The sequence below is a fragment of the Artibeus jamaicensis genome, unplaced genomic scaffold (genome assembly GCF_021234435.1).
Source record: "Artibeus jamaicensis isolate MK-2021 breed Jamaican fruit bat unplaced genomic scaffold, CSHL_Jam_final contig_1417, whole genome shotgun sequence".
In the NCBI taxonomy this organism is placed as follows: Eukaryota; Metazoa; Chordata; class Mammalia; order Chiroptera; family Phyllostomidae; genus Artibeus; species Artibeus jamaicensis.
The window spans coordinates 356,022-382,581 of record NW_026521282.1 but is presented as its reverse complement, the minus strand read 5'-3'; the positions used below and the strand labels follow the sequence as shown (position 1 = coordinate 382,581).

Below are 26,560 nucleotides of genomic sequence, written 5' to 3'. Positions count from 1 at the left end.
TTTTTGTGGATCTGTACCCTTGGTAACCAGCCTCTCTGGGGCCACACCAGCCATAGGGATGTGCCAAGGTGGACTGACCACCTCCTGGGCTTGACTGCAGGCATTAGGGCTGTTTGTGGCTGTTTTCATTAGATTATGACAGTCTAAATATGTCAGCCACGGTTTATGCGTGTGAACTGCTAATCTCCATCCAATGGTTTTATTTTTTAGAGGGGAAGGAAGGGAGGAAGATGTCAATGTGTGAGACATACATTAGTCGGTTGCCCTGTGTGGGACTCAAACCAGCAACCTGTTGGGTCACAGGCTGGTGCTCAATCCACTGAGCTACACCAACCAGGGCTCTATTTTTTAAAAATTAATTTTTCATTTTTAGAGGGGAAGAGAGAGAAACATCAATGTTTGGTTGCCTCTTGCACGCCCCACACTAGGGAACCTGGCCCACACCCCAGGCATGTGCCCTGACTGGGAATTGAACCAGCAGCCCTTTGGTTCGCAGGCTAGCACTCAATCCACTGAGCCACACCACCTGGGGCTCCATTTTTTAAAAAAGATTTATTTATTTACCCTTAGAGGAAGAGAGAGAAACATCCACAGGTTGCCTCCCACATGTCCCCAACCAGAAACGGCCCACAACCCAGGCATGTGCCCTGACTGGGAATTAAGCCAGTGACCTTTCGGTTCACAGGCTGAAGCTCAATCCACTGAGCCACACCAGATAGGGTTCCATTCTTTTCTCTACTGGCATCTTAATACTGATTCATATGAATCCTATGTGCAATAAAGGTGGTCCATTGATGTATCTTATGCACGTGTCCCTGTATATATTTTTGTCCTCAGTGTGTATATGTTTCCTTGTCATTTTGCACAGGTTGTGATTCCCTTTTCTGAGCCCCTTTCCCCTCCCTCAGCTCTGGAGCCTGCCTGCTTTCCCTGCACTCCTGACACAACCTGGGGGAAGAGTGTCGTGGCTCCAGCCTCAGGGTCCTATCTCCTCTTCCACATTCTAATGCCAGGTACAGGCTTAACCAAAGGACCCAAACCAGTCAATAAGGTAGGGCTGGGGACCGAGGAGGGCTGCAGTTGAAGCCCCTCAGGAGTCGCTTTGGCCACAGGGCAGATGGACGGGAGAGGCTGGGGTTTGAGTCCTAAAACACAGTGTCACCACATCTGTGTGCAGCAGGCACCGAGGTCCGGGTGCGGTTCAGGCCATCAAGCCCAGCTTGAGGGCAGGCGTGGCGGCAGCACCAGCAGCAGCGATGGCAGCAACAGAGTGGCCAGACTGAGGGGCTGGATCTGGTGTGCTGCCCTGTTCAGCTCTACCTCCACCGGGTAGTGGTCACTAATGTTGAGGGCCTGGGGATGGACAGAGGGACAAAGTATCAGAGGGATGAGCAACTTCCCTGTGACCAACTTGTGCCTGAGCCCTTTACCTCCTCCTCCGTGAGCTGGAACACCCTGGGGAAGTTGAAGGCTGCGGCTGTGTGTAGTAGGCTCCGGCAGTGCTCTCCGTGCAGCACTATGCGGTCGTAGGCGCAGTGGGTACTGGCCCTCACCGTGGTGTCCTCCTCATCGGCAATTGCCCAGTAGAAGTCGGCCTGAGTCCTCAGCACCAGCTCACCCAGGCGCTTTTTGGTCAGTGAAGCACAGTCAGCATTGAAGTCCCCAAGCAGGATCATGTCCTGGAGAGGGGGACAGCTGTTGGGCCTGGCCACCCTGCCAACCAGGTCCCATCTCTATGATACGATCTGCCCGGCCCTACCTTGCTCTGCCAGTGCTGGGAGACATCCAGAAACACATCATACAGGGCGTTCAGCTCCTTCTCTACAGCCTTCGGAGTGGTGTGTAGTGGGACCAACACCAAGCTGGGAAGGACTAGCAAGGCCCCAGAGACAGAGGGCTCCCACCCACTCCTGGCCCTTCTGCATACAGCCTCCTCTGGACGACCAAGCCCCTAATGGCGCCAGCCAGAACCCCCTTCCCGCTCCCACACAGCAGGGCCACCCTTTGCTCCTACCCTTGCTGGGCAAAGTGAACCGGGCCACAAAGGGCTCCCGGGCAAAGACGTCATCCTTGTCTTCATACAGGTAGTGACCCTGGACCTGAGTCTTGTGCGACCTGGGGGGGACCAAAGGATGAGAAGCAGTGGCCCCACATCACTGATTTCGGTTGGCAAGTGCCAACATCAGAGCTGGCACTCGGGGAGGGGCCTCCACCAGCAGCTTCCTCTCATGGGAGCGCAGAGTCCCTAGCCTTTTTCACAGAATTTGATTGAGACAGAATTTATATACCATAAAATCCCAGTGGTATGTAGTACACTCGCAAGGTTATATACCCATCACCACAATCAATCTTAGGACATTCTTATTACCCCAAAAAGAAACTCTACCCATGAATGGTCACTTCCCATTTCCTCCCCTCAGCCCCTGGCAGCCAGTGATCTCTTTTCTGTCTCTAGATTCACCTATTCTGGATGTTCCATGTGAATATAATGGAATACCAGTATTTGTTCTTTTGTATGTAGCTTCTTTCCTTAGTGTAGGTTTCCAAGGTTCACCAATGCTGTAGCATGGGTCAGTATTTTTTTTTAAGATTTTATTTATTTATTTATCTTTAGAGGGGAAGGAGACAGGGAGAGAAACATCAATGTATGGTTGCCTCTAGTGCATCCCCTGCAGGGAACTGGCCTGCAGGGAACCTGCCGGCAACCCAGGCATATGCCCTGACTGGGAATCGAACCGCGATCCTCTGGTTCACAGGCCCGTGCTCAATCCACTGAGCTATACCAGCCAGGGCGCATGGGTCAGTATTTTTTTTAATATTTATTTACTTTAGAGAGAGTGGTAGAGAGGAAGAGAGGGAGAGAAACACTGATCAGTTGCAAAGAACCTAAAACCCAGGCATGTGCCCCAACAGGGAATCGAACTGACAACCTTTCGGTTTGCAGGCCAGCACTCAATCCACTGAGCCACATCAGCCAGGACAACATGAGTCAGTATTTAGTTCCCTCTTATGGCTGTGTAATATTCCATTGGATAGAGAGACCACCTTTTATTTATCCATGCATCAGCTGATGGATACTTGGGTCACTTCCACTTTAAGGAGTCATGAGTGATGCTGCTATGAGCATTCCTGTGTAGACATTGTTCCCCATTGTTTTGGAGTGAATTCTAGACATTCTATAATTCCATCTACATAAAGAAATAGGTCTCTCCCTGGCCGGTGTGGCTCAGTGGATTGGGCACAGGCTTGTGAACCAAAGTGTGGCAGGTTCAATTCTCAGTCAGGGCGCATGGCTGGATTGTGGGCCAGGACCCCGTGGGTGCTGCGAGAGAAGCAACCACACACTGATGCTTCTCTCCCCCTCTTTCTCCTTCCCTTCCCCTTGCTCTAAAAATAAATAAATAAAATCTTCAAAAAAAATAGGTTTCCATCCCAGAGAATCCCCCTTGTCCTCTTGAACCTGACCCCAAAGGGCTCCCCCCAAGGATGTCTTATCAGGATCTCGGGGCTGTTTCTGAAAACCGTATCCACCCAAGGCCCATGACAGGCCCTGGCTGAGCCTCTTTCCCAGAAGCCGCAGCCAGCCGCTCCCAAACAGGCCCAGGCGTGCCCTGAGCCTCGCTTCCACAGAAGAAAGACAGAGGGGCCCAACCTGCTGTCAGAACACGTGAACACCAAAGGAAAGAGAAGCAGATCCCAGACTAAAATGGTTGAGGAGAAACAGTGCAATGAGAAGGTGAGGGCTGCCCCAGGAGGAAGGGGCCTGCGGCCCTTACAAATACTCTGCCGTCTCAGTGGGCTCGGCGCCGCGTGTGCCCTGGCCTCCGTCTGTGCTTACCGGTAGATGTACACGTACTTCTCCGTGTATGTGCTACGCCCCAGAGAGGGGCTGCTCAGGAAGCTGTAGGGCCCAGAGCCATCGTATCTGTCAGGAAAGGGAGCCCAGCATCAGAGGCCCTGAGGCTCAAGGGGATCCCGGATTAGACCCACAGAGCCCGGCTCACCGGTTGAGCTCTCGAATCAGGAGGTTGATGACACTGGGAGAAGGGTCAACCACCTCCTGCAGCACCATGATGTCGCAGCGGGCCAGGATCTGCAGGACAGCAGGAAGGCCAGCCCCGCTCAGCACCAGTGCCCCAGGAGGGGGGTGAGGTCCCTGAGGAACTGGCACTGGCCACTGATGTGGGCGAGAGTGTCAGGGCGTGCTGGCTGTGGCCCCCAGAGAGCAGTGGGACTAGAAAAGACCTGGGAGAAAACAGAGTGCCACCCCTGCCCACACTATGCCCAGTTTACAGGGGAAGAGACTCAGGCCAACGCCACGGAAGGCCCTTGCCCAATGCCTGTACCCATGTTCCTTCTTTCCTGGGACATGCTCTGGGTCAGGCAGGGCTGGGGGCTTTGTCTTGTGGTCTTCGGGAGTGCAGCTTCCCTGCAATGATGAACTTACCCGAACTAACGTGTCCATCACATGCTCCCTGGCCACCTTGGCAAGCGTCAGCCGCTGGGCGTTGAAGGCACAGATGCGAAAGGCCCCAACCCCACCAACCAGGAGCAGGAGCACAGCTGGGCAGCGCATGGCTGTGTTCGCGCTACTGGGACCCTCTGGAGGAATCCAGGTTGCCTCAGGATGCAGTCCCAGCTGGGCTCGGCTCTGGTTTGAGAAGGACACGGTGTTATGGACAGAGGGGGAAGTGATGCTCATTCTGCTGCCCAGCACCAGCCCCCGGAGAGTTGCCAGTGTCGCGGATTTCCTGCCTTTTCTCCCTGCGGACATCTTCTGACATTGACACATATGGCTTGGCCTCATTCTTTTCATTGTGGTAAAACACACATTGCATAGAATTTAACATCTTAACCATTTTTAAGTGTACAGTTTGGTGTCGTTAAGCACATTCACACTGCTGTGCAACCATCACTGCCATCCACCCGCAGAACTTTTTCATCTTCCCAAACTGAAACTCTGTCCACATTAAACACTAACCACCCCCATATCTCTCCATAGCCCCTGGCACCAAACACCCTACTTTCTGTCTCTATGAGTTTGCCTACTCCAGGGTCCTCATGGAATGAAATAATACACTAGTTGTCCTCTTGTGACTGGCTTATTTCACTTAGCCTAATGTCCTTAAGGTTCATCCATGTTGTAGCATGTCAAAATTTCCTTCCTTCCTTTTTTTAAAATTGAATTTATTGGGGCAACATTGGTTCAAAACTTCCTTCCTTTTTAAGGCTGAATAATATTCCATTGTATGGATAACCACATTTTGTTCATTCATTCATCTGTGAATAAACACTTGGGGTGCTTCTACCTTTTGGCTACTGTGAGTAATACTGCTTATGAACATGATTGTACAAATATCTCTTCAAGTTCCTCCTTTCAATTCTGTTTGGTATATTCCCAGAAGTGGAATTGCTGAGCCATGTAGTAATTCTATGATTAATTTATTGAAGAACCACTATACTATTTTCCATAGCAGCTGCACCAACTTACATCCCTTCCAGCAGTGCACGAAGGTCCAACCTCAGGGTTGATCCCAGCTTTTCACTGCCATTAGTAACTAGGAGGACCATCCTCACAAATCTTTCTCCGCTTGTGAGATGTTATCTTTAAGACAAGCTCTCTGCAGTGCAACTGCTGGGTTTAAGGGCATATGCATTTAGAATGATCTCAAATACACCCAATCACCCCACTGCAGTGTGTGATGGGGCCCCTTCGCCATGCTGCACCACCATTGGTGAGCCCTTCTTGTTCATCTTATCAGCTAGAGAGACCCCCACACCCTTCCAGAGAGTCTCTCGTGGTTTATTTTTTTCTCAGACTCACCCTGACTCTGCTCTTTTGGGCTCAGCTCCTTGATACACCCTGTTCATGTGGCTCTCATTTAATGATATCATAAGTGCTTTGACTTCTGTCTGCCTACTCTTCTCCCTCACTTTGTCGCCTTCCCCCCGGGGCTCACTTGCCTCCTCTCTCAGGCTCTGCCTCTGTTTTTCTTGGCCTCTCCTCTCTGTTTATCTGTTACAGCTTCTCTGCACATCTTCCCACTCCTGGCCAGCTCCACGCCTGTTTCTCCTTCATCACCTGCTCTGTCACTCATGTGAGTTCGGGTCGCCCGCCCTGGTGCCTATTCTGGGATGTGTGTGGGTGTTTGGGCAGGCCTGAACTGTCAAGGACAGGCTTGGAGGTTCTAGGGCCAGGGGCCCCCCAGGAGGGTGGAGGACAAGAAGAACCAAAGCCCAGCCTGGGTTTCTAACACCAGACTTTGGCCCCAGCCGCGGGGTTCCCTTTCTCTCTTACTACTGCCCCCATCTCCGGACTGGGGGACAACTTCCACCCTCCCTCTGCCCAGAGGGATTCCATACCTGCACAGACCACCTTGTCTGCACACTTGCCTCAGCTGTAAGAGGATCGAGACACACCACGGAATCACGACGCTGTCTGCCAGGGCCCCGAGAGGAGAAAAGAGGAACAGGCTGTCTTATTGCCCCTCCCGTCCGGGCCAAGCCGACCAACCTTCACTTCCCCACCAGCAGGACCGGTCCTGGCACCGCCCCAGAGCTTGATGATAGGACAGGCAGCTGATTCCTACCCACCCAGTTTTCCATCAGACGCCGCCTCCCCCCACCCCCCCACCCGCCCCCGTCCCCGCTGCGTGAGACCGGGCAGGGGCGGAGGCCCGGGACTTCAGGAACGTGACAGGCCTGTGAGTCAGAGAGAGAGAGAGAGAGAGAGAGAGAGAGAGAGAGAGAGAGAGAGAGAGACATATCCAGGCGCAGCAGCCCGTTAATGAGTGGTTGCTTGGGCCAAGGGTGTTCGGCGAGGAGGAGCGGGCGCTTGAGTGCAAACCTGGAGCTGGATTCTCCCAGACCGGGCGCTCAGTCCCCGCTCTGGGACTCCCTCCAGGCAGCATCTGGTGAGGGAAGACGCAAAAGCTGGAGCTCGCGCTCTACTTAGGGGGAGCCCCGCGGAGAGCCTGGGCACCCCTGAGGACAAGAGCTTTCTCTCCAAGTTTTCGGGCCGGGCCCCAGTGGGGCTGCACACTCCTGAGCTCTCGGGAGACCCAAAGTGAGCGATGGTTGGCGCAGGAACTGGCCGCGGTGCTGGATGTCAAGGGTACATTGAGGAACTGTCCCTGAGAGAGCGGTATTAGAGAGCTGGCAGGTCAGCACGGCGTGGTGTCTGGCACTCTTGCTGCTGGGACAGCTGGGGGACTACGCGAGGTCTGTGGGTGGGAGGCGAATCCTCACTGGATGGTTGCAGAGCAGTCATCAGGCCAATGTCGCCATAGCCAGTGAGCAAATTGGAAAAAAATTTAAGTCGATAAAATTACGATTTAATATAAAATATTGTCTTTTTGAGGGGTACGGGGCTTTCTTTTGGGGGATGATGAACATGTTTTGGACCTAGTTAGAGGCGGTAGTTGACAACATTACAAACGTATTACATGATACAAAATATCGCAACACACTAGATACATATTGTTATATATTACATTATATTATATACATATAGACATATAGTACAATCTATAACATTGTAACTGCAATAATGTAAAATCACATAATCTATAGGATAGCGTATATATTATCTACATAAAATATATAATTTAAATGCTATAAAATACTATGAAATGGTTAATTCGGTTACATAAATTTTACCTAAATAACGGGGGGGGGGACTAAAGTAAAAGTGCTTCGCTAGCCCCGACTTTGAGTGGTGTCAGGTAATCCTGCTGTGCATCCCACATTACCTCTGGAGATTTTTCTGCGGTTGAACAGAGACAAAAGGGACGCGCAGCTGTCGGGCGGCCTCGCTCTGAGACTGCGCTGGGGCCGGGCGTGGTCAGGGTTAGGACTGCCCCCTGCTGCCGTTAAGCTGCCCGCGCGAGTTTTGCGACAGGCGACGAAGGAACGTGTGGCCTTTGCGGGCTCGCTTTTCCGCGGGTGGGTGCGTGAGGCGCGCGGCTGCCGGCGTCGGTTTCTCTTGTTCTTCCCTGCGACCCCCAGCTCCTGATCACGGTGGCGGCTCGTCTGTGGCGAGAGAGCGGGGCCGGGCCAGGCTCTGGCCTGCCCCGCAAGGTGACCTTGGTCGAGTCCCCTGTCGCGCCGAGTCGCGGCACACGTCTTTGGCGCGGGCCCGTTAGGGACAGGGCTCTGGAGCGATTGAGGATACAGACCTAGAGCGGCCCCACAGGCTGCCCCGTGGCTGGGGACCGGCCAGGCCGCGGGGGGCGGTAGGGAGGAGATGCCCCTACATGTTAAATGGCCATTCCCCGCCGTGCCGCGGTTCACCTGGACCCTGGCCAGCAGCATCGTCATGGGCCTGGTGGGCACCTACAGCTGCTTCTGGACCAGTGAGTGGGCTTGGCCGGGGGAAAGCCTGGGCCCCAGAGGAGGAGGCGGCCACGACCCCCACACTCTCTCTCTCCCCCCAGAGTACATGAACCACCTTACCGTCCACAACAAGGAAGTGCTGTATGAGCTCATCGAGAACCGAGGCCCAGCCACCCCTCTCATCACTGTCTCCAATCACCAGTCCTGCATGGATGACCCTCATCTCTGGGGTATACCTACCAGTGTGCTGGGCACAGGGGGGCAGGGAGAGAACCCCAGAAACGGCCAAACAAAAGCAGGAGAAACTCACTTCTCACTGGGCTCTTCACTTAACTCTGGCCCTGCTGTTTCCGGGGTGTCCTGCCCTAATGGTGAAAGTTTGACTCGTGACCCTTCTTCAGCATCCATCCAGGGAAGGTGATTTGGAGAGAGCCTCAGAAATTTGGAGTGAATGGGGAAGTGAGGAATTGGCCCCAGGGCAAGGTCTGACAGTTTTCTCTGTTGCAGCAGGCCTGTGGAAGCCTTCCTTCTCTAAATTATTGAAGGTCCCACAGAGTCTTGGAGTCTTGGGAACAAATCTGAGGACCTGTCAAGGAAACTGGGCGAGGGGCTGGGAGACCTGTATCCTGTTTCCAGGTTTGCCCCAGGCTGGGTCTGTGCCCTTTAATCAACCTTATTTGGGAGATCAGCTTCCCACCTAGAAGTTCCTGCTCTACTGACCTCCCAGAAATGTTGTTTTGCTCTAGTAATCTGGATGGGGCCGGGTAGGGGGTTGTGGAGAGGTTTCACTGCCGAACACAGGAAGTTAGACTACATGGGGAACCAGCGTGTCAAATGAGAGCTTTCCAGAGCTCACCCTGGCTGCTGGGTAGGAAGTGGTCCGTAGGTGCCACGGGCAGATCCCAGGGGGCCAGGAAGGAGGCTTTAGATTTTAGCAGGAGCGTCCAATCTTTTGGCATCTCTGGGCCACACTGGAAAGAGAAGCATTGTCTTGGGCGACATACTAAATGCATTGTAACACGCAATTGCAGACACATCTCTGTTTTAAGTAAATTTACGATTTTGCGCTTGGCCGTATTTACAGCCATCCTGAGCTGTGCGCAACCCGAGGGCCACAGGTTGGACACCCCTGCTTACAGTATTCCAGTAGCCTGAACCAGGCTGGTGACAGTGAACCCGGAGAGAGAGGTATAGAAACGTAAACAGCACCAAAATATATTGCGGAGGCAGGCAGACCAGGCACGGTCACTAATGAGATACGGGGAATAGAAGAGAGTGAGGAGCCAGTGAGAACCTGGGGGGTCCAGCCCAAGGATCTGGAAAACACCAGTCTGGGCCACAGGGAAATGGTAGTGCCACTGCCCTTGTTCTTCGATCGCTGAAGTGGGGTGACGGAGAAGGTGTTTCCTGGAAACAAGGTAAGTTGGGGCATGACACCTTTCCTCTCCTTCTCTAGGGATCCTGAAACTTCGCCACATCTGGAACCTGAAGTTGATGCGTTGGTGAGGAGGAATGGGCCCCTCTCAAAGGGCCCGGCAGGCCTCACCCATCTCTGCCCAGATTTGCCCTCCTCCTGCTCTGCCCAGGAGGCGGCATCCAGCAGTCCAGGCAGGGCAGGGGGTGGGGCCCCGCAGGCCCTCTTGAGCCTCCATCCTGCATTGCTGAGGACGTCAGGCATCGCGCTGGGGGGGACAGGTCGGGAAGCAGGGACTGGGGAGGCAGGGATGACTGCGTCTGTCCTCACTCCAGGACCCCCGCGGCTGCAGACATCTGTTTCACCAAGGAGCTTCACTCTCACTTTTTCAGCTTGGGCAAGTGCGTGCCGGTGTGCCGAGGTGAGCTGCTTCTCCGGGAGGGGCGGTCGGGCTGGTGGGTGTAGGGAGGCCCTTCAACAGGCTTCTCTGGCCTCCCCTGGTGGTCCAGGCTTCTGGTTTGGCAGCACTGGGAGTGGAGAGACCCAGGTGGGACAGGCAGCCTGGGAGCAAGGAGCTAGTGCTGTTGCACTAGCATGAGGCATAGCTCCATTGCTGGAGGAGCGATGGTTTCTTGGAGAGTGCTTGATTCCCTGCACCTGCCTGAGTATTGTACAGATCTGGAGCTCTGGCATAAGAAGTGAAGGAGGTGTTATCCACAGCCCCTTCTCTTGAGGACATTGCTAAGAGACTCACTGGTGGCACTGTGGTGCCATGTGTCTGTGATGGAGGTGGCATGTGCCACAGGCTGCAGGGCTTGGTCGGAGAAACATGCCTATGAACTGAGGTGTCAAACATTGAATGACCACTCAGTACTTCTCAAGAGCCTCAGGAGCTAGGGGCCATTTTTGGTTCCCATTCTCCACCTGAAGGGACTTGGAGGGATTAAGCTGCTGGCCCAAGGTCACTGGGCGAGAGGCAGCAAAGCCGGGACTCAAATCCAAGTTGCTCTTTTCTTTGGGGAAGCAGCATTTTTCCAGGCAGAGTATGAAAGGAAAAGCATTCTAGACACAGGAAGCATTTGCCAGGCACTGGAGAGGTAATCGATAAAGGTAGAAAATGCAGTTTGCAGGCTGAAGGTGCTGGGACAATCATGTTAAGAATTGTGGAATCTGTTTCCTCATCAAGGTAGTGATGTGCTCTCATCTCTGGTTCAGAGGGAGAGAACCCTGGTTGTAGCGTGGGTGGTGGATGGGAACAGGGCTGGGTGGAGCCTGGTTAGGGGCCGTTGCAGCAATTCTGGCAGCAGACCATTGTAGCTGGGCCTCTGGGAGTCGCTGTGGAGAGCCTGAGAAGGGGACTACTTGGCCACACACTCTGGAGGCAGAGTTGACAGAATTGAAAATTCCATCATTGACGGATTGGGTGTGGGAGGGGGTGAGGAAAAGAGAACTCAAAGATGATGCTAGGAGACATCTGGTGATACTACGCCACTTGGAGGATGGGATGCGGGGGTTGGGAGAGGAGGTGGGTCCTGTTTTGAGTGTGATTCGTCTGAGGAGCCTGTCATCCAAGGAGGGGAACCGTGCCGGAGGCAGTGGGGTATGCAGTTCTGGAACTCACAAGAATGGTTGGAAAAAACAAAGAATGGTTGGGAATAAAGATACTGGGGACTCAACGACAAATGAAGTCACAAACATAGAGGTGAGGTTGCAGAGGACCCAGGGACCTCTGGACGGCACCTGCAGGGACCCGGGACAGCACCTCAGAGCACAGAAGGACAGACAAGTCACTGAGGAAGCAGGAAGCAATGGCCAGAGAGAAAGGAAGCAAAGCCCCAGGACCTTGTGGGGGCTGGAGAGGGGGAGGGGAGGGAGACAGTGGAGACAGCAGGGGTGGCCACTGCTCCCAGAGGCTGGTTGTGTGGAAGAGAGAGGAAGAAGTAACCAAAGGGTGTAAGAGGTGTCTAGGGGGAGTTGGTTCTTTTTTTAAAATTTCTAGTTGGTCAAGGTAAAACATGGTAAAATCTAATAAAGTCATCTCAAATAAATGAAAAGCTACAGTACTCATGCCTCCAAATCCTCAGACTACTCCCCAGAGACCGGCCTAGAACGCTTTTCGTTGCTGCTGCTGCTGCTGCTGCTGCTGCTTTTGGAGGCTGCTGCATCTCTTTAAAGCACACACAGACTACAGTGCCATGGCTAGTGACCATGGAGTTTTAATGCCCTGTTCTGAGAGATGGGGATTCTGCTCACATATCCCCATACCCGAGTCTCAGTTCCTCCCTTCCGCAACCCCAGACAGAGGCGTCCCATGTCCGCTTCTCGTGTTGTTTTTCTTTCTGACCTGCATCTAAGGTTTATTGCACAGTTAAAAACAGAAAGCGAAATCTTGACCCTAAACCCCTTCCGTGAGAGAAAGTGAGCAGGGACAAGCTGTTTGCCAAGTGATTTTGACGGACAGTGAAGATCTAATGCATTGAAGCAAAGGAAGTATTTGGCATACCTTGCTTCTGTGTTCCAAAAAATTCTCTCCCCCCTCCAAAGCATAGACCTCATGACATGACATGAAGTATTGGAGTGATCTTGCACAAGCTCGATCAGCGAGTAGAAAGAGAATTTGCAAAAGCTAAATGTTAGGAAGTGCTGCTCCCAAAGCATAGCGTTTAAAGCTTCGATTTTAAGCTGTATGGCCGGGCTGCACCAGTGGGCTTCAGTAGAGCAGGAGCCGATAGCTCTGAAGCCCACTTCTGCCAGATAACGCAGCCTCAGGAAGGGAAAGCACCATCCTCAGCGTGCTCCCCAGCTGCAGCCCCTGAGGAAGCTGCTGGGCCAGGCCCCCATTTGGGTTCGATTGAGACTCCTGGAGCCTTAAATGGCATCTTCCAAAGACCTAGCCTTGCAGAGAACAGATTAAAGGTCCATTTCTTGGTGCATCGGCCCAAGCCAGTCCCAGTGTGGGTCTCCCTCTGTGATGTGCTCATCTACTCCCCACTTGCTAAGATGTTTCCTCTTTACCCTGCTCCTTCAACCCCCCCTCTCTGTCTCTGTCCACTGGATGGACAGGGTTGATGACGCTCTTACTGTGTGTGGTCATGAATTAGCTCCACTTGGCTCCAGGTTGAAAGCCTGCGTGCAGCATTAGGCATCCGTGTCTGTGTTCTTGCTGACCTCTGGGCCACCTGGGTTCAGTGTCATGGTCTTGGGGCATCTCCAAGGTATGTGTTGGTAGCACTGGGGGCAGCTGGAATCCATTGTTTTCAGTCTAGCCAGTTTGAGTTTTTCCCAACTTGTAACACCATATGTTCCATCAAACGGAGAGTCTAGTTTTCAAGGGGAGCCCCATGAGTAAGGGGCTGGCAGGTGAAGAAGGCCGAGGGTGCAGGCAGGGCTGGGAGGCCTGTGAGGAGTGGCTGCAGGAACCTGCCTGGCCTAGCTGCTGAGAAAGGGTTGCGATCCAGAATCTGTGGCCCAAGTGGGGCTGGAAGTCATGAGCAGACTTGGTTTGCTCCAGCAGCTGCCTCTGGGCCAAGGGCAGCAGACAGACACTCGCCTCGGGGTGGCTCCTCCCGAGGAGAAAGAAGGCTTTGAGAGCCTGGCTGCGGAGGGAGGGAGGGTAGAGGGTAGTGCGTGGATGTGGGGTTGCCAGGGGCTTTACTGCAGGTGGATGCCTGTGGCTGAATGGCTCAGTGGGTGAGGCCATGGTGGGACCAGTAGGCAAAAGGTGGGGTTGAGCCCTGGCTTGGTAGCTCAGTTGGTTAGAGCATCATCCCGCTTCGCCAAGGTTGCAGGTTCAATCCCTGGTCAGGGCACATACAAGAAGCAACCAATGAATGCATCAATAAGTGGAACAACAAATCTCCCTCTCTCTCTAAAATCAATCAATAATAAAAAGATTTTAATTTAATTTCATTTTTAAAAAATTTTATTTCTTTATCTTTAGAAGGGAAGGGAAGGAGAGAAGGAGAGAAATATCAATATATGGTTGCCTCTCATGCGTCCCCTGCTGGGAACTGGCCTGCAACCCAGGCATGTGCCCTGACTGGGAATCGAACCGCGATACTCTGGTTCGCAGGCCCGCATTCAATCCACTGAGCTACACCAGCCAGGACAAAAGAGATTTTTTTTAAAGTGGCATTGGTGGTCAGTGGGGGAATTGCCAAGTTCAGACTTTCAGTCAGTTTGAGATGATGCTGCTGCCTTGCAAGTGACAGGCACTCAGAGGGTTAGACGACAGTACCAAACAAAGGAGAGCTGCGAAGTGAGCTGGGGCTGAGCTGGCTCGGGAGACACGGTCATTGGAGGTTGTCTGTGTGGACGGTGCAGTGGGGAAAAGCGAAGAAGCTGTTCCTGAGCTGCTGCTTTACTTATCCTGCTGGAGAGGGATGGAGGGGACCCCAGGAGAGTGGGGACTGATGGGGAGATGCCTTTTCTTGGCAGGAGACGGTGTTTACCAGAAGGGAATGGACTTTATTTTGGAGAAGCTCAACCACGGGGACTGGGTGCACATCTTCCCAGAAGGTCAGTGAGGCTGGTAGGGTTGCATATCCCCAAGAATATGGACGAGACTCCCCAGCCCCCTGAAGCCTCACCTCTGTCTCCCTCCACCCAGGAAAAGTGAACATGAGCTCCGAGTTCCTGCGCTTCAAGTGGGGTAAGGGCCAGTCCTCTCTGGCTTGGCCGGACCATGGTATATGGTAGCAGCAGCAAGGGATAAATCCCAAGACAAGGGCCGGCCCAGGGGAGCTGGTTTTAACTGGGGCAGGGCAGATGGCCTCCGCTGGAGGCGAGCACTGGAGCTCTGCTTGCACGAACATTTCTGCCTTTCCGTGGGGCAGGAATCGGACGCCTGATTGCCGAGTGTCATCTCAACCCTGTCATCCTGCCTCTGTGGCATGTCGGTAAGCCGCCCTCTCGGGGTGAGCCTGCAGTCTGGGGATGGAGGCAGGGGGAGGGGCCGGGGGTGGGGGGCCAGGGCTGTCCTGCTCCACCCTGTGCCTGCTTCCCAGCCTTCTGTTTGCTGCAGGAATGAATGATGTCCTTCCTAACAACCCGCCATACTTCCCACGCTTTGGACAGGTAGGTGGAGGCTGCTGACCTTCGTCTGTCTGTCTGTCTGCCTGCCAGCCATCTGCCCTTTGTCTCCCACTCAGCATTACTGAGGCCAAATTCAGGAGGAGCTGAGCTTGAGGCTGCGGCAGAGGGACCAAGTGGAACATTGAGAGGGCCTTCCTGGCACCAAGCCCTGTACAAGGAGAACAAAGGAAATCAGGCCTTGGCAGGGGTGGTCCCTGGGGTTAGGACAGGACAGGACATCTAGGCATGGACCCTGGGACCGGGACGGCCCTTGGATACTGTTGAACCTCGTCCTAAAGAGGAAGAGTGGCCAGAGGGAGCACCCAGCAAATCGGGGGCAGGACTCTGTTTCTCGCACCCTGAGGTCGCTGGGCTGGGGCTGTGGGCATTCTCCCTGTTGCTGTCATCTGGTGGCTGGTGTCCCCTGCAGAAAATCACCGTGCTAATAGGAAAGCCCTTCAGTGTCCTGCCTGTGCTCGAGCGGCTCCGGGCAGAAAATAAGTCCACCGTGAGTTTCCCCAGGATGTCCCCTGACTGTCCTTGGCCCCTCCCAGCACCCTTGGCTTCCCAGGGTCCCTGGGCGAAGCTTCTTGAGGGCTGCAGGTCAGCCCCGGTCTTTCCCCTCAGGTGGAGATGCGCAAAGCCCTGACCGACTTCATTCAGGAGGAATTCCAGCGCTTGAAGACCCAGGCGGAGCAGCTCCACAACCACCTGCAGCCTGGGAGATAGGCACTGCCCTGCCCAGACCCTGCCCTGGCTGCCTCATGGTCCTATGATACGTGCCTCTGAGGCCTGCAGAAGAGGCAGCTCTGGGAGCCAGTCCCCAGCTGCCAGGCCCCCAGTACTACCTTTCTGTTCTTGCTCCTGCACGCAGCTAGGGCTGAGAAATGGACTGATGCTATGAGCTCAGATAGGGTTTCTTAGACAGATTTCTTCATAACCCTTAAAGGGTACCCTCTCCTAGTTGGTGAGCATTCCAGCTCCTCTGTGGTTCTTCGGTTGAAGGAAGGGTCACAGCTGCTCTTTCCTCTTGGCCAGAAAGGGAGGAAGAAATTTAGGTAGTGGCCTTCTTCCTTCTTGCCTTCATGTGTTCTCTCCCAGTGCCGGCCTCTGAAGGGAGGGTAGTTGAAGTGAGGTGGATGACTAGGCTGGAGCTCGGGGAGGGACCCACAAGGCTGTTGGCCTGGAGCCGCTCACCACCTCATCAGGGACAGCCTTTTGCCACCACTTCCTTCTGCCTGACCTTCCCAGAGAACTGAGAGCCTCGGGCAGGGCCCAGCCCTGGGCTGCAGGCAAAATGCAGCCCTTTGCCAGAGTGGAGCCCAAGTTCAATCTAGGTGTGGCTGCAGACCTGGCCACTCCTCCCATGCTGGGCCCCACCAATTCTCCATCGTTTCTGTGTCTCCAGCATCACTCCTGGAGTTGGGTTTTCACATTTTGTAAACAATAAAGCATCTGTGTTGTGCTGTTTTACCTCTGGCCTCTCTGTAGCGGTGGGGATGGGAGGTGACCCACTGGACAGGAAGGCTGGACCCTTAGAGCCCTGGGTGTGTCCAGAGCACGTGAACAGGTGGGTGTCGAGCTGAGCTCTTGGCATGCACCAGTCATTGACATCAGTCGTGGTCTGTGATCCCCACAGCAACCTTGTGGAAGTAGGAATTAATCTTATTTTCCAAAGGAGGCAAAGCAAGGCTAAAGGAATGGCTTCAAAACCTAAAACTAGCAAAGTAGGGAGAAGCAAGGAGCAGTTCAGGGGGTGGGGGGAGAGGGGTGGATAAGGGGGATAAGTGGTAATGGGAAAAAATACAATTTAAAAACGGTAGCAGTTTAATCTTCCCTCCCCTACTGCTTCCCAAGAGGGAGGAGGTCACTGAAGGGCCCAGCGAACCTCCATGAGCAACATGTGCTGTGGTGAGAAGTGGGAAGGGGAACACCTAGATTATTGAACTTGGGACCCAGGGTGGTGGCATTCCTGGCACAAACAAAGTAAATCCTCTCTAGAGGAAAGCAACCTCAGTTTAGGGCTCCAGTTCACCCAAGGTGAACATTAACCACAAAGACCTCATAAAGATCAACAAACATTAAGGAAATGAAGCCCCATACTTATGTCAGCAGAAATAAGAACAGGTCAGCCCCGGCTGGTGTGGCTCAGTGGATTGAGCACTGGCCTGCAAATTGAAAGGTTGCTGGTTCTGTTGCTAGTCAGGGCACATGCCTGGGCTGTGGGCCAGGTCCCCAGTTGGGAAGGCAACCGATTGGTGTTTCACTCTATCTAAAAATAAATAAATAAAATCTAAAAAATTTTTAAACAAGAGCAGGTTGGAAACCCTTGAGGACTTCTGACAGTGTCAGGCAGTCTGAAAAATACCATAATTCACTTCCGGCCAAGATGGAGGTATAGGCAGATACACTTTGCCTCCTCACATAACCAAAAGAAGGATAACAGCAAATTTAAATAAAAAAAAACAACAACAACCAGAACTCCCAGAAAGACATTAGAGGAGAAGTAAGTGAATGGAGAGAGATCTCACAGTCATGAACAGGAAGAACTGATATAGTAAAGGTGTCAGTTCACCACCTTGATATATAGATTGAATGTAGTTTTTATTAAAAGCTAATCAAGGTTCAAATAGATACCTGTACACCGGTGTTCACAGCAGCATTATTCGCAGCAGCCAAAAGGCAAAAACAACTCGTGTGTCCATTGACAGAGAAACAAAATGTGGTCTTGCAAATAGAATATTATTCAGCCATACAAAGGAAAGAAATTCTGATGCTGCTACAACATGGACGAACTTTGAATGTATTATGCTAAATGAAGTAAGCCAGACACAAAAAGCCATATACTGAATGATTCCACTTGTATGAGGTCCCTAGAGTAGTCAAATTCATAGACACAGAAAGTAGGACAGCGGTTGCCAGGGCCTGAGGGAAGGGGAGGAATTCGGAGGTCGTGTTCAGTGGGGACAGAGTTGTACTTTGGGGTGATGACAATGTTCTAGAAATGGATGGAGCTGCACAATAGCGTGAATGTGCTTAATGTCAGTGAACTGTACACTGAAAAAGGATACAATGGGACCCTGGCCCGGTTGCTCAGTTGGTTAGCGGATGGTCCCCATACATCAAAGTTGCAGGTTCCATCCTGGGTCAGGGCACATATAAGAATCAAACAATGAATGCATGAATTACAGCAACAACAAATCCATAGGTTTTTTCCTTCCTCTCTCTCTCTCTAAAATAAAATTTTTTTGAGAGGATGAAATGGTACATTTTATATTATGAATATCTCACTACAACATAAAATTTTATAGTGAAAAATGACTCAATTGCTTTGGCCCTGGCCAGGTAGCTCAGTTGGAACATCATCCCGATACACCAAGGTTGTGAGTTTGATCTCCAGTCAGGGCACATATGAGAGACAACCAATAAATGTATAAATAAGTGGAACAAGCGCTAGCTGGTGCAGCTCAGTGAACTGAGTGCAGACCTGCGGCCAACCAAAGGATCGCGGTTTGATTCCCAGTCAGGGCACATGCCTGGGTTGCAGGCCAGTTCCCAGCAGGGGATGCACGAGAGGCAACCATACATTGATATTTCTCTCCCTCTCTCCTTCCCTTACCCTCTAAAGACAAATAAATAAAATCTTAAAAAAATAAAATAAGTGGAACAACAAATTGATGTTTCTCGTTCTCTTCCTCCCTCCTTCTCTCTCTCAAATAAATAAATAAATAAAATCTTTTTTAAAAAGACTATAATGATAAATTTTATGTTGTGTATATTTTACCACAATTTCAAATAATTCAATCAGGCTCTTACAAATAATCTGATCAGCGCTGGCTGGTGTGGCTCAGTGGATTGAGTGCCAGCCTGTGAAGCAAAGGGTCGCTGGTTTTTTCTTCCCAGGCAGGGCGCTGGCCTGGGTTGCAGGCTGGGTCTCCAGTGCTCGGGGGTCGCCCGAGAGGCAGGCACATATTGATGTTTCTGTCTCTCACTTTCTCCCTCCCTTCCTCTCTAAAAGTAAATACATAAAATCTTTAAAAAAAGAAGAAAAATCTCCACTTAAAAAGAAATAATCTGATCAATCTAACAAGCTGATTCTAAAAGTTATATGAAAAACACCATAGCCCATGAAGAGTCTTTTTTTTAAGATTTTATTTACTTATTTATTTATTTTTAGAGACGGAGGGAAGGAGAGAAGGAGAGAAACATCAATGTATAGTTGCTTCTCGTGAGTCCCCTGCTGGGAACTGGCCCACAACCCAGGCATGTGCCCTGACTGGGAATCGAACCGTGATCCTGTGGTTCACAGGCCTGCACTCAATCCACTGTGCTACACCAGCCAGGGCAAGAGTCTTTTTTTTAAAAATATTTTTCCCATTACCATTTATCCCCGCTATGTCCTCCTCCCTCCTCCCCTGCTGCAATCAGCACACAAAGAGCCTCTTGAAAAAGAATAACATGGTGGGAGGATTTGACTTACCGGGTATTAAGGTTTATTACGAAGCCATAGTAATTAAGATGGTATGGTATTAGATGGACAAATTGACCAGTGGGATAGAACAGAGAGTCCAGAAAGTAACTCACAGCTATGGACACGTGTTATACAAAAAAAGCAGCATTCCCAGACAGTGGGTAAAGGGTGTTCATCTCAATAAATGGTACCGAGACAACTGCAGATCTCTGTGGAAGAGAAGCAACCTGACTACTACCTTACATCATACATAAAAGTCTGAAAAGACAACATTTAGAAGATAATATACGTGAATATTCCCATAATCTTGGAGGCAAGGAAAGGTTTCCTAAACAGGACAAAAAATCTTAACCATAAAGAATAAAATGGTAAATGTGACTACATTAAAATGAACAAGTTCTGTTCATCAGAAGACACATGCCAGGGTTGCATGTTTGGTTCCAGATAGAGGAGCGGATGGGAGACAACCGGTGGGTGCTCCTCCCTCCAACAGTGATGCATCGCCCCCTCTCTTTCTTCTTCCTTTCCACTCTCTCTGAAAAGAAATGAATAAAATCTTTAAAAAACAAAAAAGAAGACATCATTAAGAAAGTGGAAAGGAAAGCCACAGAGTGGAAGAGATTTATAATACATATAACCAATGCAGAGCTCATAGCCAGAACATATAAGGCACTCCTACAACTCAAGAAGAAAAAGATAATCCAATAGAAAAATGGGAAGATTGATGCGAGCAGGCATTTCACAGAAGAGGAAACACAAATGGCAGAGCTAAATATATATATAATATATTATACCATAATATATTTATTATATATTTATTATATATAATAAATTATATAAAATATATTATATATAAATTATAAGCAATAACTATTGTATGCAATATTACATATAATATAATATACAGAGTATATCATATATGTGTTTTACGTATTATATATATACACTATATATGTAATGCATTTCCTGTAATTTGGCTCTGGCTGGTGTAGCTCAGTAGATTGAGTGCCAAGTCATGGGTTCAATTCCCAGTCAGGGCACATGCCTGGGTTTCAAGCCAGATTCCCATTCGGGGGTGCTCAAGAGGCAACCACATATTGATGTCGCTTTCCTTCTTCTTCTCCCTCCCTTCCCCTCTCTTCAAAAACAAATGAAATCTTGGAAAAAGAAGTAAAACAACAGAGATTTATTCTTTTCCAGTTCTGGAGGCGAGAAGTCCAAGATCAAGGTGTGGGCAGGGCTGGTTCCTTCTGAGGGCCCTGAGGGCAAATCTGTTCCATGCCCCTCTCCTGGGCCGTAGTCAGTTATCTCGGTGTTCCTTAGCTTGTAGGCACATCACTCCAATCTCTGCCTGCAACTTCATTTGGCTTCTCCCTCTCTGTGTCTGCTGCCTCTTTTTCTCTTCTTATAAAGACACCAGTCATTGGACTAGGGCTTAATGACCTCATCTTAACTAATTATATTTGCAAAGACCCCATTTCAAAATAAAGTAATTTATTTTTTAAAGACCTTATTTCTTTATTTTTAAAGATGTGGAAGGGAGAGAGAAAGAGAGGGAGTGAAACATTAATGCGTGGTTGCTTCTCACGTGGCCCGGCTGGAGACCTGGCCTGCAACCCAGGCATGTGCCCTGACTGGGAATCAAACTGGCGACGCTCTGATTCACAGGCCAGTGCTCAATCCACTGAGCCTCACCAGCCACAGCACTAGTCACATTCTGACAGTTCCAGGTGGACATGAATTTTTGAGGGGACACTCTTTACTCAGTACAGATACCCTATTACCTAGCAATTTCACTGACATGCACATGCAGGTACACCACAAGACAGACATGTAGTCGTCCACAGCACCATTAGCCATACTAGCCAAAGTGGGAAAGCACTCAACTGTTCCTCAACAGTGGAAGAGTTCAATGACTGGCAGAAAATGTATCGGGGGAAATGCTATGCAGCAACGATTCACATTAGCCTCTCACATTAGCCTCTGCCAATCTTGAGCAGAGAATCTAGACACAAAATATAATACTGAAGAACTCCATTTATATAAGGTCCCAGGACAGACCAAAGAAAACCATCATATTTAGCAACCCATGCTTAACCGGTAGGTACTACAGTGTGTATGTTTGTGTCCCCCCATCAAGTTCAAATGTTGAAACCAAATGCCCTAATGGGAATAGGAGGTGGGGCCTGTGGGAGATGTTCAGGTCTCCAGGGTGGAGCCCTCGTGATGGCATTAGTACCCTATAAAAGACGCTCTGGAGGGATTACCTCACCCCTTCTGCCAAGTAAGGATACAACCAGAGGGCTGCAACCTGGAAGAGGGCTCTCCTCTGACCCTGATGGCACCCTGCTCTCAGATTTCAGCCTCCAGAACTGTAAGCAATAAATTTCTGCTATTGATGAGCCACCCAATCTGTGGTATTCTGCTATAAGCAGCCCAAACTGACCACTACAAAAATCACGGACACCAAAGTGATTATCACAAAACTCAGGTTCATGGTCAGTTTGCTTGCTGGAAGGGAGAGAGAGTGATGGGAGGAAAAGAGGGAGGAGCTATCGGAGTACAGATGTTCCAGTTTTCGACCTGGGCGATGCTAAGGCAACGGGTGCTTTGAGAAGTCATTGCGCTGCACACCTGTGTTTTGTGAACTTTTCTGGCCTCTTTTGGTCAGCGCGTGGCTAGGGCCAGCGTGTGAGTGGGAGCCGGGAACGTGCGGGGAAGGCAAGCCTGGGAAGGGCTACCAGGGGGTTGGGGTGAGTAGGCTCTGGGTGTGGGTCCCACCTTGCTTCGGAGATGCACTCAGGCAATTTGGAACGCAGGAGTAAGGTGATGGCCCCTCCCTGGCCCTTTGCTTCTTTCTCACAGCCAGTGCAATGTGTGGTTTGCAGGTTTCCCCGCTCAGGTTCCAGTGCCCGATCACTTGTTTCTCCAGTGTTGAAAGACTTCTAGTGGCCCTGGATTACAGCTACGGTGGGGGATCCTTAAAACTGGCACTTCCAGCCCTGGCTGGTGTGGCTCCGTGGATTGAGTGCCAACCTGTGAACCGAATGGTCACTGGTTGGATTCCCAGTCAAGACACATGCCTGGGTTGCAGGTCAGGTCCCCAGATGGGGGCATGTGAGAGTCAACCGATCAGATCGATGTATCTCTCTCACATCACATCTCACATCGATGTTTCCCTCTTTCTCTTTCTCTTTCTCCTTCCCTTCCCCTCTCTAAAAATAAAGAAATAAAATCTTTTTAAAAACTGGCACATCTAGTTTGTCTGCTGCCTGGCAATGAGCAAGGAGGATTGCTCTTAAAGAGAAGAGGGAGACTGAATAATTGTGAACAATGACACAATCTGTCTTGGTACCTGAGACAACTTGTATTCCCAGGTCACAAAGGGACTCTTGGCAAACAGTGGGAACAAGGGAAAGCAGCGCCCGCGTCTGCAAGCAAGGGAAGGGAGCACAGTCGTACAAGGCTCACACACTGGATTATGCAGCGGTGGTACAATGCTACCCGTGTTCTTTGCATTGCACTATGGACAGGACAGTACGATGACATTTTAACAAGCTCAAGTATGAGCAGACTAAGCATTAGACAGTTTAGGGGCACATACACAAGTGGTCCATCTACTATGAAAAAAAAAAGAGTGAATGATAAACACCCTAGTTACTCTAGCACTTCCGAGGGAGTGGGGAGGCAGGAAGGCGCTTACAGGTGCTGTCACCATTTGGTGAATGACTCAGCTTAAATGTCACCTTGTGGTCAAAGCAGCTTCAGGCGGGGGCCTCTCTCTGTGCCTCCCTTCCAGCCTAGTGTCTCCCCCTTTTGAATATCCATCGCCCAGAACGTGAACTTGGGGACTGGGGTCTGAAATCTGACTCCGACTGTCTGGCCACAGCAAGTGCTCCAGGAAGTGCTGAGGGTCACCACTCCAGGGACCTCCCCCAACTCAGGGAAGAATAAAAGCCACCACCAATGAGTTTATTCCCCCTGGGATGGAAGCATTCCAGTGAGAGACCTCTGACCACCAAGCTCAGGCTTGAGAGAAGGTCTTTGCCTTGAAACTATTTAAATGGTGTCATTTGTGTTCCTAGGTTTGCCCATGGCCATCAGCTCCCCTTGTCACTCTGTCTCACCATTTTCCTGGCCTGCAGGGCCTCTGTCCCTTCTCAGGACAGCTTCAACTCCTGCAGCACTGTTACAGAACTTTCCTCCTCAGATGTGCCCCTTGCCAGTGCTGGGCCCAGAGGATTTCACGTCGTGGTGCCCTTGTTTGCTGCCCTCGGTTTCCTTCACCAGCCCGAGCAGGCTCTCTAGAGCTACTGACTGAGGAAACGTGATTGCGCCCCCGGGATACAGCAAGAGCAAGCCTTTCCCCACCCGCTGGCTGCTCTTTCTCTGACTTCTCACTTCTCCCGGGGCCCCTGCCCCTGTCCTGCCATCATGCTACCTGGTCAAACCTCAGTCTCAAATCAATACTGAGGCACTGACTTGTGCAGTCTCTTTGGCCCTCTCTCTCTGCCCCCCATTACCGTGGCCACACTCCAATCATTTCTCTCCCGGAAATGGGGACAGTCTCCTGTGGCCACTTTTATCCCCTCTCATCATGTTCTGCTCACCACAGCCAGACTGGCCCTTTAAAATACAAATCGGACCTCCTCCTGACCCTCTGGGGCTACAGTAAGCTCCAGGGCAGACCTCGCCCCTCAGCTGGCCTGGACATTGCCACCTGAGGACCTGAATGGAGTTTCTGGACCCAATTCCAGTGATGTATGGAGGCTTCCCCACACCAACAAGCAATTCTTGGACACCAGCAGGGTGTCTGAGAATCCAAGTCAATCTTTTTTAAAAACATTTTATTAATTTATTTTTAGAGAGGAGAAGGGAGGCAGAAAGGGAGAGAGAACCACTAATGTGTGGTTGCCTCTTGCACAACCCTGGCCCCAAACCCAGGCATGTGCCCCACACTGGGAATCGAACTGGTAACCCTTTGATTTGCAGACCAGCGCTCAATCCACTGAGCCACACCAGCCAGGGCAGAATGCAAGTCCATCCTGACACTATCTACCTGGATTGAGAATCAGATCCACAGGTTGAGGGCTGAGTCCCACAAGATCACCCTCCACTTCAAATGCCAGTTGCAAGCTCAGGCTCTCATCTGTGCTTCTGATTGACTGGAGGTTCCAAAGAGCCCCTCCTTGGGTTCAATTAACTTGCTAGAACAACTTACAGAACTCTGAGACACCCATTACTTACTAGATTATTGTTTTATTAGCTGCCCTCCTGGGTTTTTATGGAACTTTATTACATAGTCAGGATTGACTAAATCACTGGTCATTGGCAACTGAACTCAACCTTTAGCCTCTCTCCCTTCCCCCGATGTCAGGGGGTGGGACTGAAAGTTCCAGCCCTCTAATGACATGGTTGGCTCCACCATCCTTAGGTGCTTTTCAAAAGTCACTTCACTAACCTAACAAAGACACCTAGACCACCCTCAACACAGAAAATTCCAAAGGTCTGGGGAACTGTGAGCCAGGAACTGTAGAGAAGACCAAATATATCATTCATAATATCTCAAAGGCCCCACAAATAATGGAAACTTACCTGTTCTCAACTGACCTCATCTCCCGGTCCCCAGCCACCTTCTTTCTCAGCCATGTCACGTGAAGCCCACCTCCTCTCTCCAGCTCAGTTGCCACCATCCTCATCCAAGCCACACATGTGAAGACCATAACCTCAGAAGCAGTTTCTCTAACAGGTGGAGGTGATCAGTGGACTGTCAGCCACGCGAAGCGGGGAGGGAGTCATTGTGCACACGGCCTGGTGGCCCCTGCGTGCAGCCCCTCCTGGTATACCTTCCTGCACCGCACCAGGGGCTCTGCGTGCCGAAGACCGAATTCCGTCCTTCAGAGGTGTGGTCCTGCGGGTGCTGGTTTTCTTCAGGTTCAAGTCCCGGACATCCTGCTGTGTGAGGGGCAGGGGTGGAAGCAGTGTCTAAGCGCAGTGTCACGGTATCTGGGTATCAGCGCCTAGCTTCTTCAGCTACAAATGGTACTGAAATGGTGCTTTCCTCTCTGTATGCGCATCTTTTCCTTAGGTGAGTATTTGTGATCCTTAAGAAGAAAATTGCTTAATTAAAGGTCATACCCATTTTACACTTTGTTAGATGCTGCCAAATTTCCTCCAGAAAAAGATTCTACCAATTGATAGTCTCACCCCCGTGGAGGTGAGACTCTATTACATCTTCGCCGACAACAGACAATGGGCATTATTAAACTTTCTTCTCCACCTATTTTTATTATCAAAAATGTCAAACCAGCCCTGGCTGGTGTAGCTCAGTGGATTGAGCGCGGGCCTGCGAACCAGACAATCGTGGTTCCATTCCCAGTCAGGGCACATGCCAGGGTTGCAGGCCGGTTCCCTGCAGGCCAGTTCCCAGCAGGGGATGCATGAAAGGCAACCATACATTGATGTTTCTCTCCCTCTCTCCTTCCCTTCCCCTCTAAAGATAAATAAATAAAATCTTTAAAAAAACTGTCAAACCAGCTCTGACTGGTGTGGTTCAGTGGGTTGAGCGTTGTCCTGCAGATCGAAGGTCTCAGGTTTGATTACCGGTCAGGGGGTCAGGGCACATACTGTATTTTGCCATGTATAATGCATACCATTTTGCCCAAAATTTTGAGGGAAAAATAAGGATACACATTATACATGGGTAGTACTAATACCTGTGTATAATGTGCACTCATGCTAAAACTGTGGGTGTGCATTATACATGGCAAAATACCTGGGTTTTGGGCCAGATCCCCAGTTGGGGGCATGCGAGAGGCAACCATTCAGTGTTTCTCTTGCACATCTTTCTCTCTCTCTCTTTCTCCCTCCCTTATCCTCTCTCTAAAAATAAATAAATAAATAAAATATTTTTTTAAATGTCGAACATACAGGATATTAGTTTCCTAAGGCTGCTGTAACAATACCACAAACTGAGCAGCTGAAAACAACAGAAATGTATTCTCCCCCTGTTCTGGAGGCTAGAAGCCCAAAATCAAAGTGTCAGCAGGAGTTCCTTGCAAGGGTACCAGATGCAAAGTGCGAACGAACCAGCAGCTGTAGTTGCTGCAGTTCTGTCTTCAGCCTCACGATGTTTCCATCTCCCATCGTGAGACTGGGAGATCCCGGTCTGTGGCATTCAGCAAATAATGGCAAGGCAGATCACCCAGAAACTGCCACCTGATTTCCATGACGAGTGTGCTAATGCCTTCTGTGCTGCTGCACAGACA

The 26,560-nt window shown here is 50.8% G+C and overlaps 2 protein-coding genes across 9 annotated transcripts; one reads left to right on the top strand and one right to left on the bottom strand.

Moving 5' to 3' along the window:
* Window positions 1-540: 540 nt before the first annotated feature.
* Window positions 541-6,939, bottom strand: DNASE1L1 (deoxyribonuclease 1 like 1). Its single transcript, XM_037151317.2, has 9 exons — window positions 6,848-6,939; window positions 6,364-6,439; window positions 4,448-4,651; window positions 4,005-4,093; window positions 3,839-3,925; window positions 2,015-2,115; window positions 1,760-1,872; window positions 1,431-1,679; window positions 541-1,353 (listed from the first exon to the last, which is right to left on the bottom strand). Exons 3-9 carry the CDS (start codon window positions 4,574-4,576, stop codon window positions 1,210-1,212), a joined length of 912 nt encoding a protein of 303 aa, XP_037007212.2. The 5' UTR covers window positions 4,577-4,651; window positions 6,364-6,439; window positions 6,848-6,939; the 3' UTR covers window positions 541-1,209.
* TAFAZZIN (tafazzin, phospholipid-lysophospholipid transacylase) lies at window positions 6,686-16,294 on the top strand. Of its 8 annotated transcripts, none has more exons than XM_053667903.1 (11): window positions 6,686-6,704; window positions 8,436-8,564; window positions 8,842-8,970; window positions 9,791-9,836; window positions 10,084-10,169; window positions 14,186-14,266; window positions 14,358-14,399; window positions 14,584-14,646; window positions 14,772-14,824; window positions 15,252-15,329; window positions 15,449-16,294. In XM_053667903.1, the coding sequence occupies exons 2-11, from the start codon at window positions 8,441-8,443 to the stop codon at window positions 15,548-15,550; spliced, it is 804 nt and encodes a 267-aa protein (XP_053523878.1). In that variant the 5' UTR covers window positions 6,686-6,704; window positions 8,436-8,440; the 3' UTR covers window positions 15,551-16,294. The 8 variants fall into 8 exon arrangements, 7 of the variants coding, with proteins under 7 accessions (XP_053523878.1, XP_053523874.1, XP_037007191.1 ...); XM_053667899.1 differs by lacking the exon at window positions 6,686-6,704 and adding an exon at window positions 7,072-7,162; XM_053667895.1 differs by lacking the exon at window positions 6,686-6,704 and adding an exon at window positions 7,899-8,354 and having other exon boundaries at window positions 8,845-8,970.
* Window positions 16,295-26,560: the final 10,266 nt, after the last annotated feature.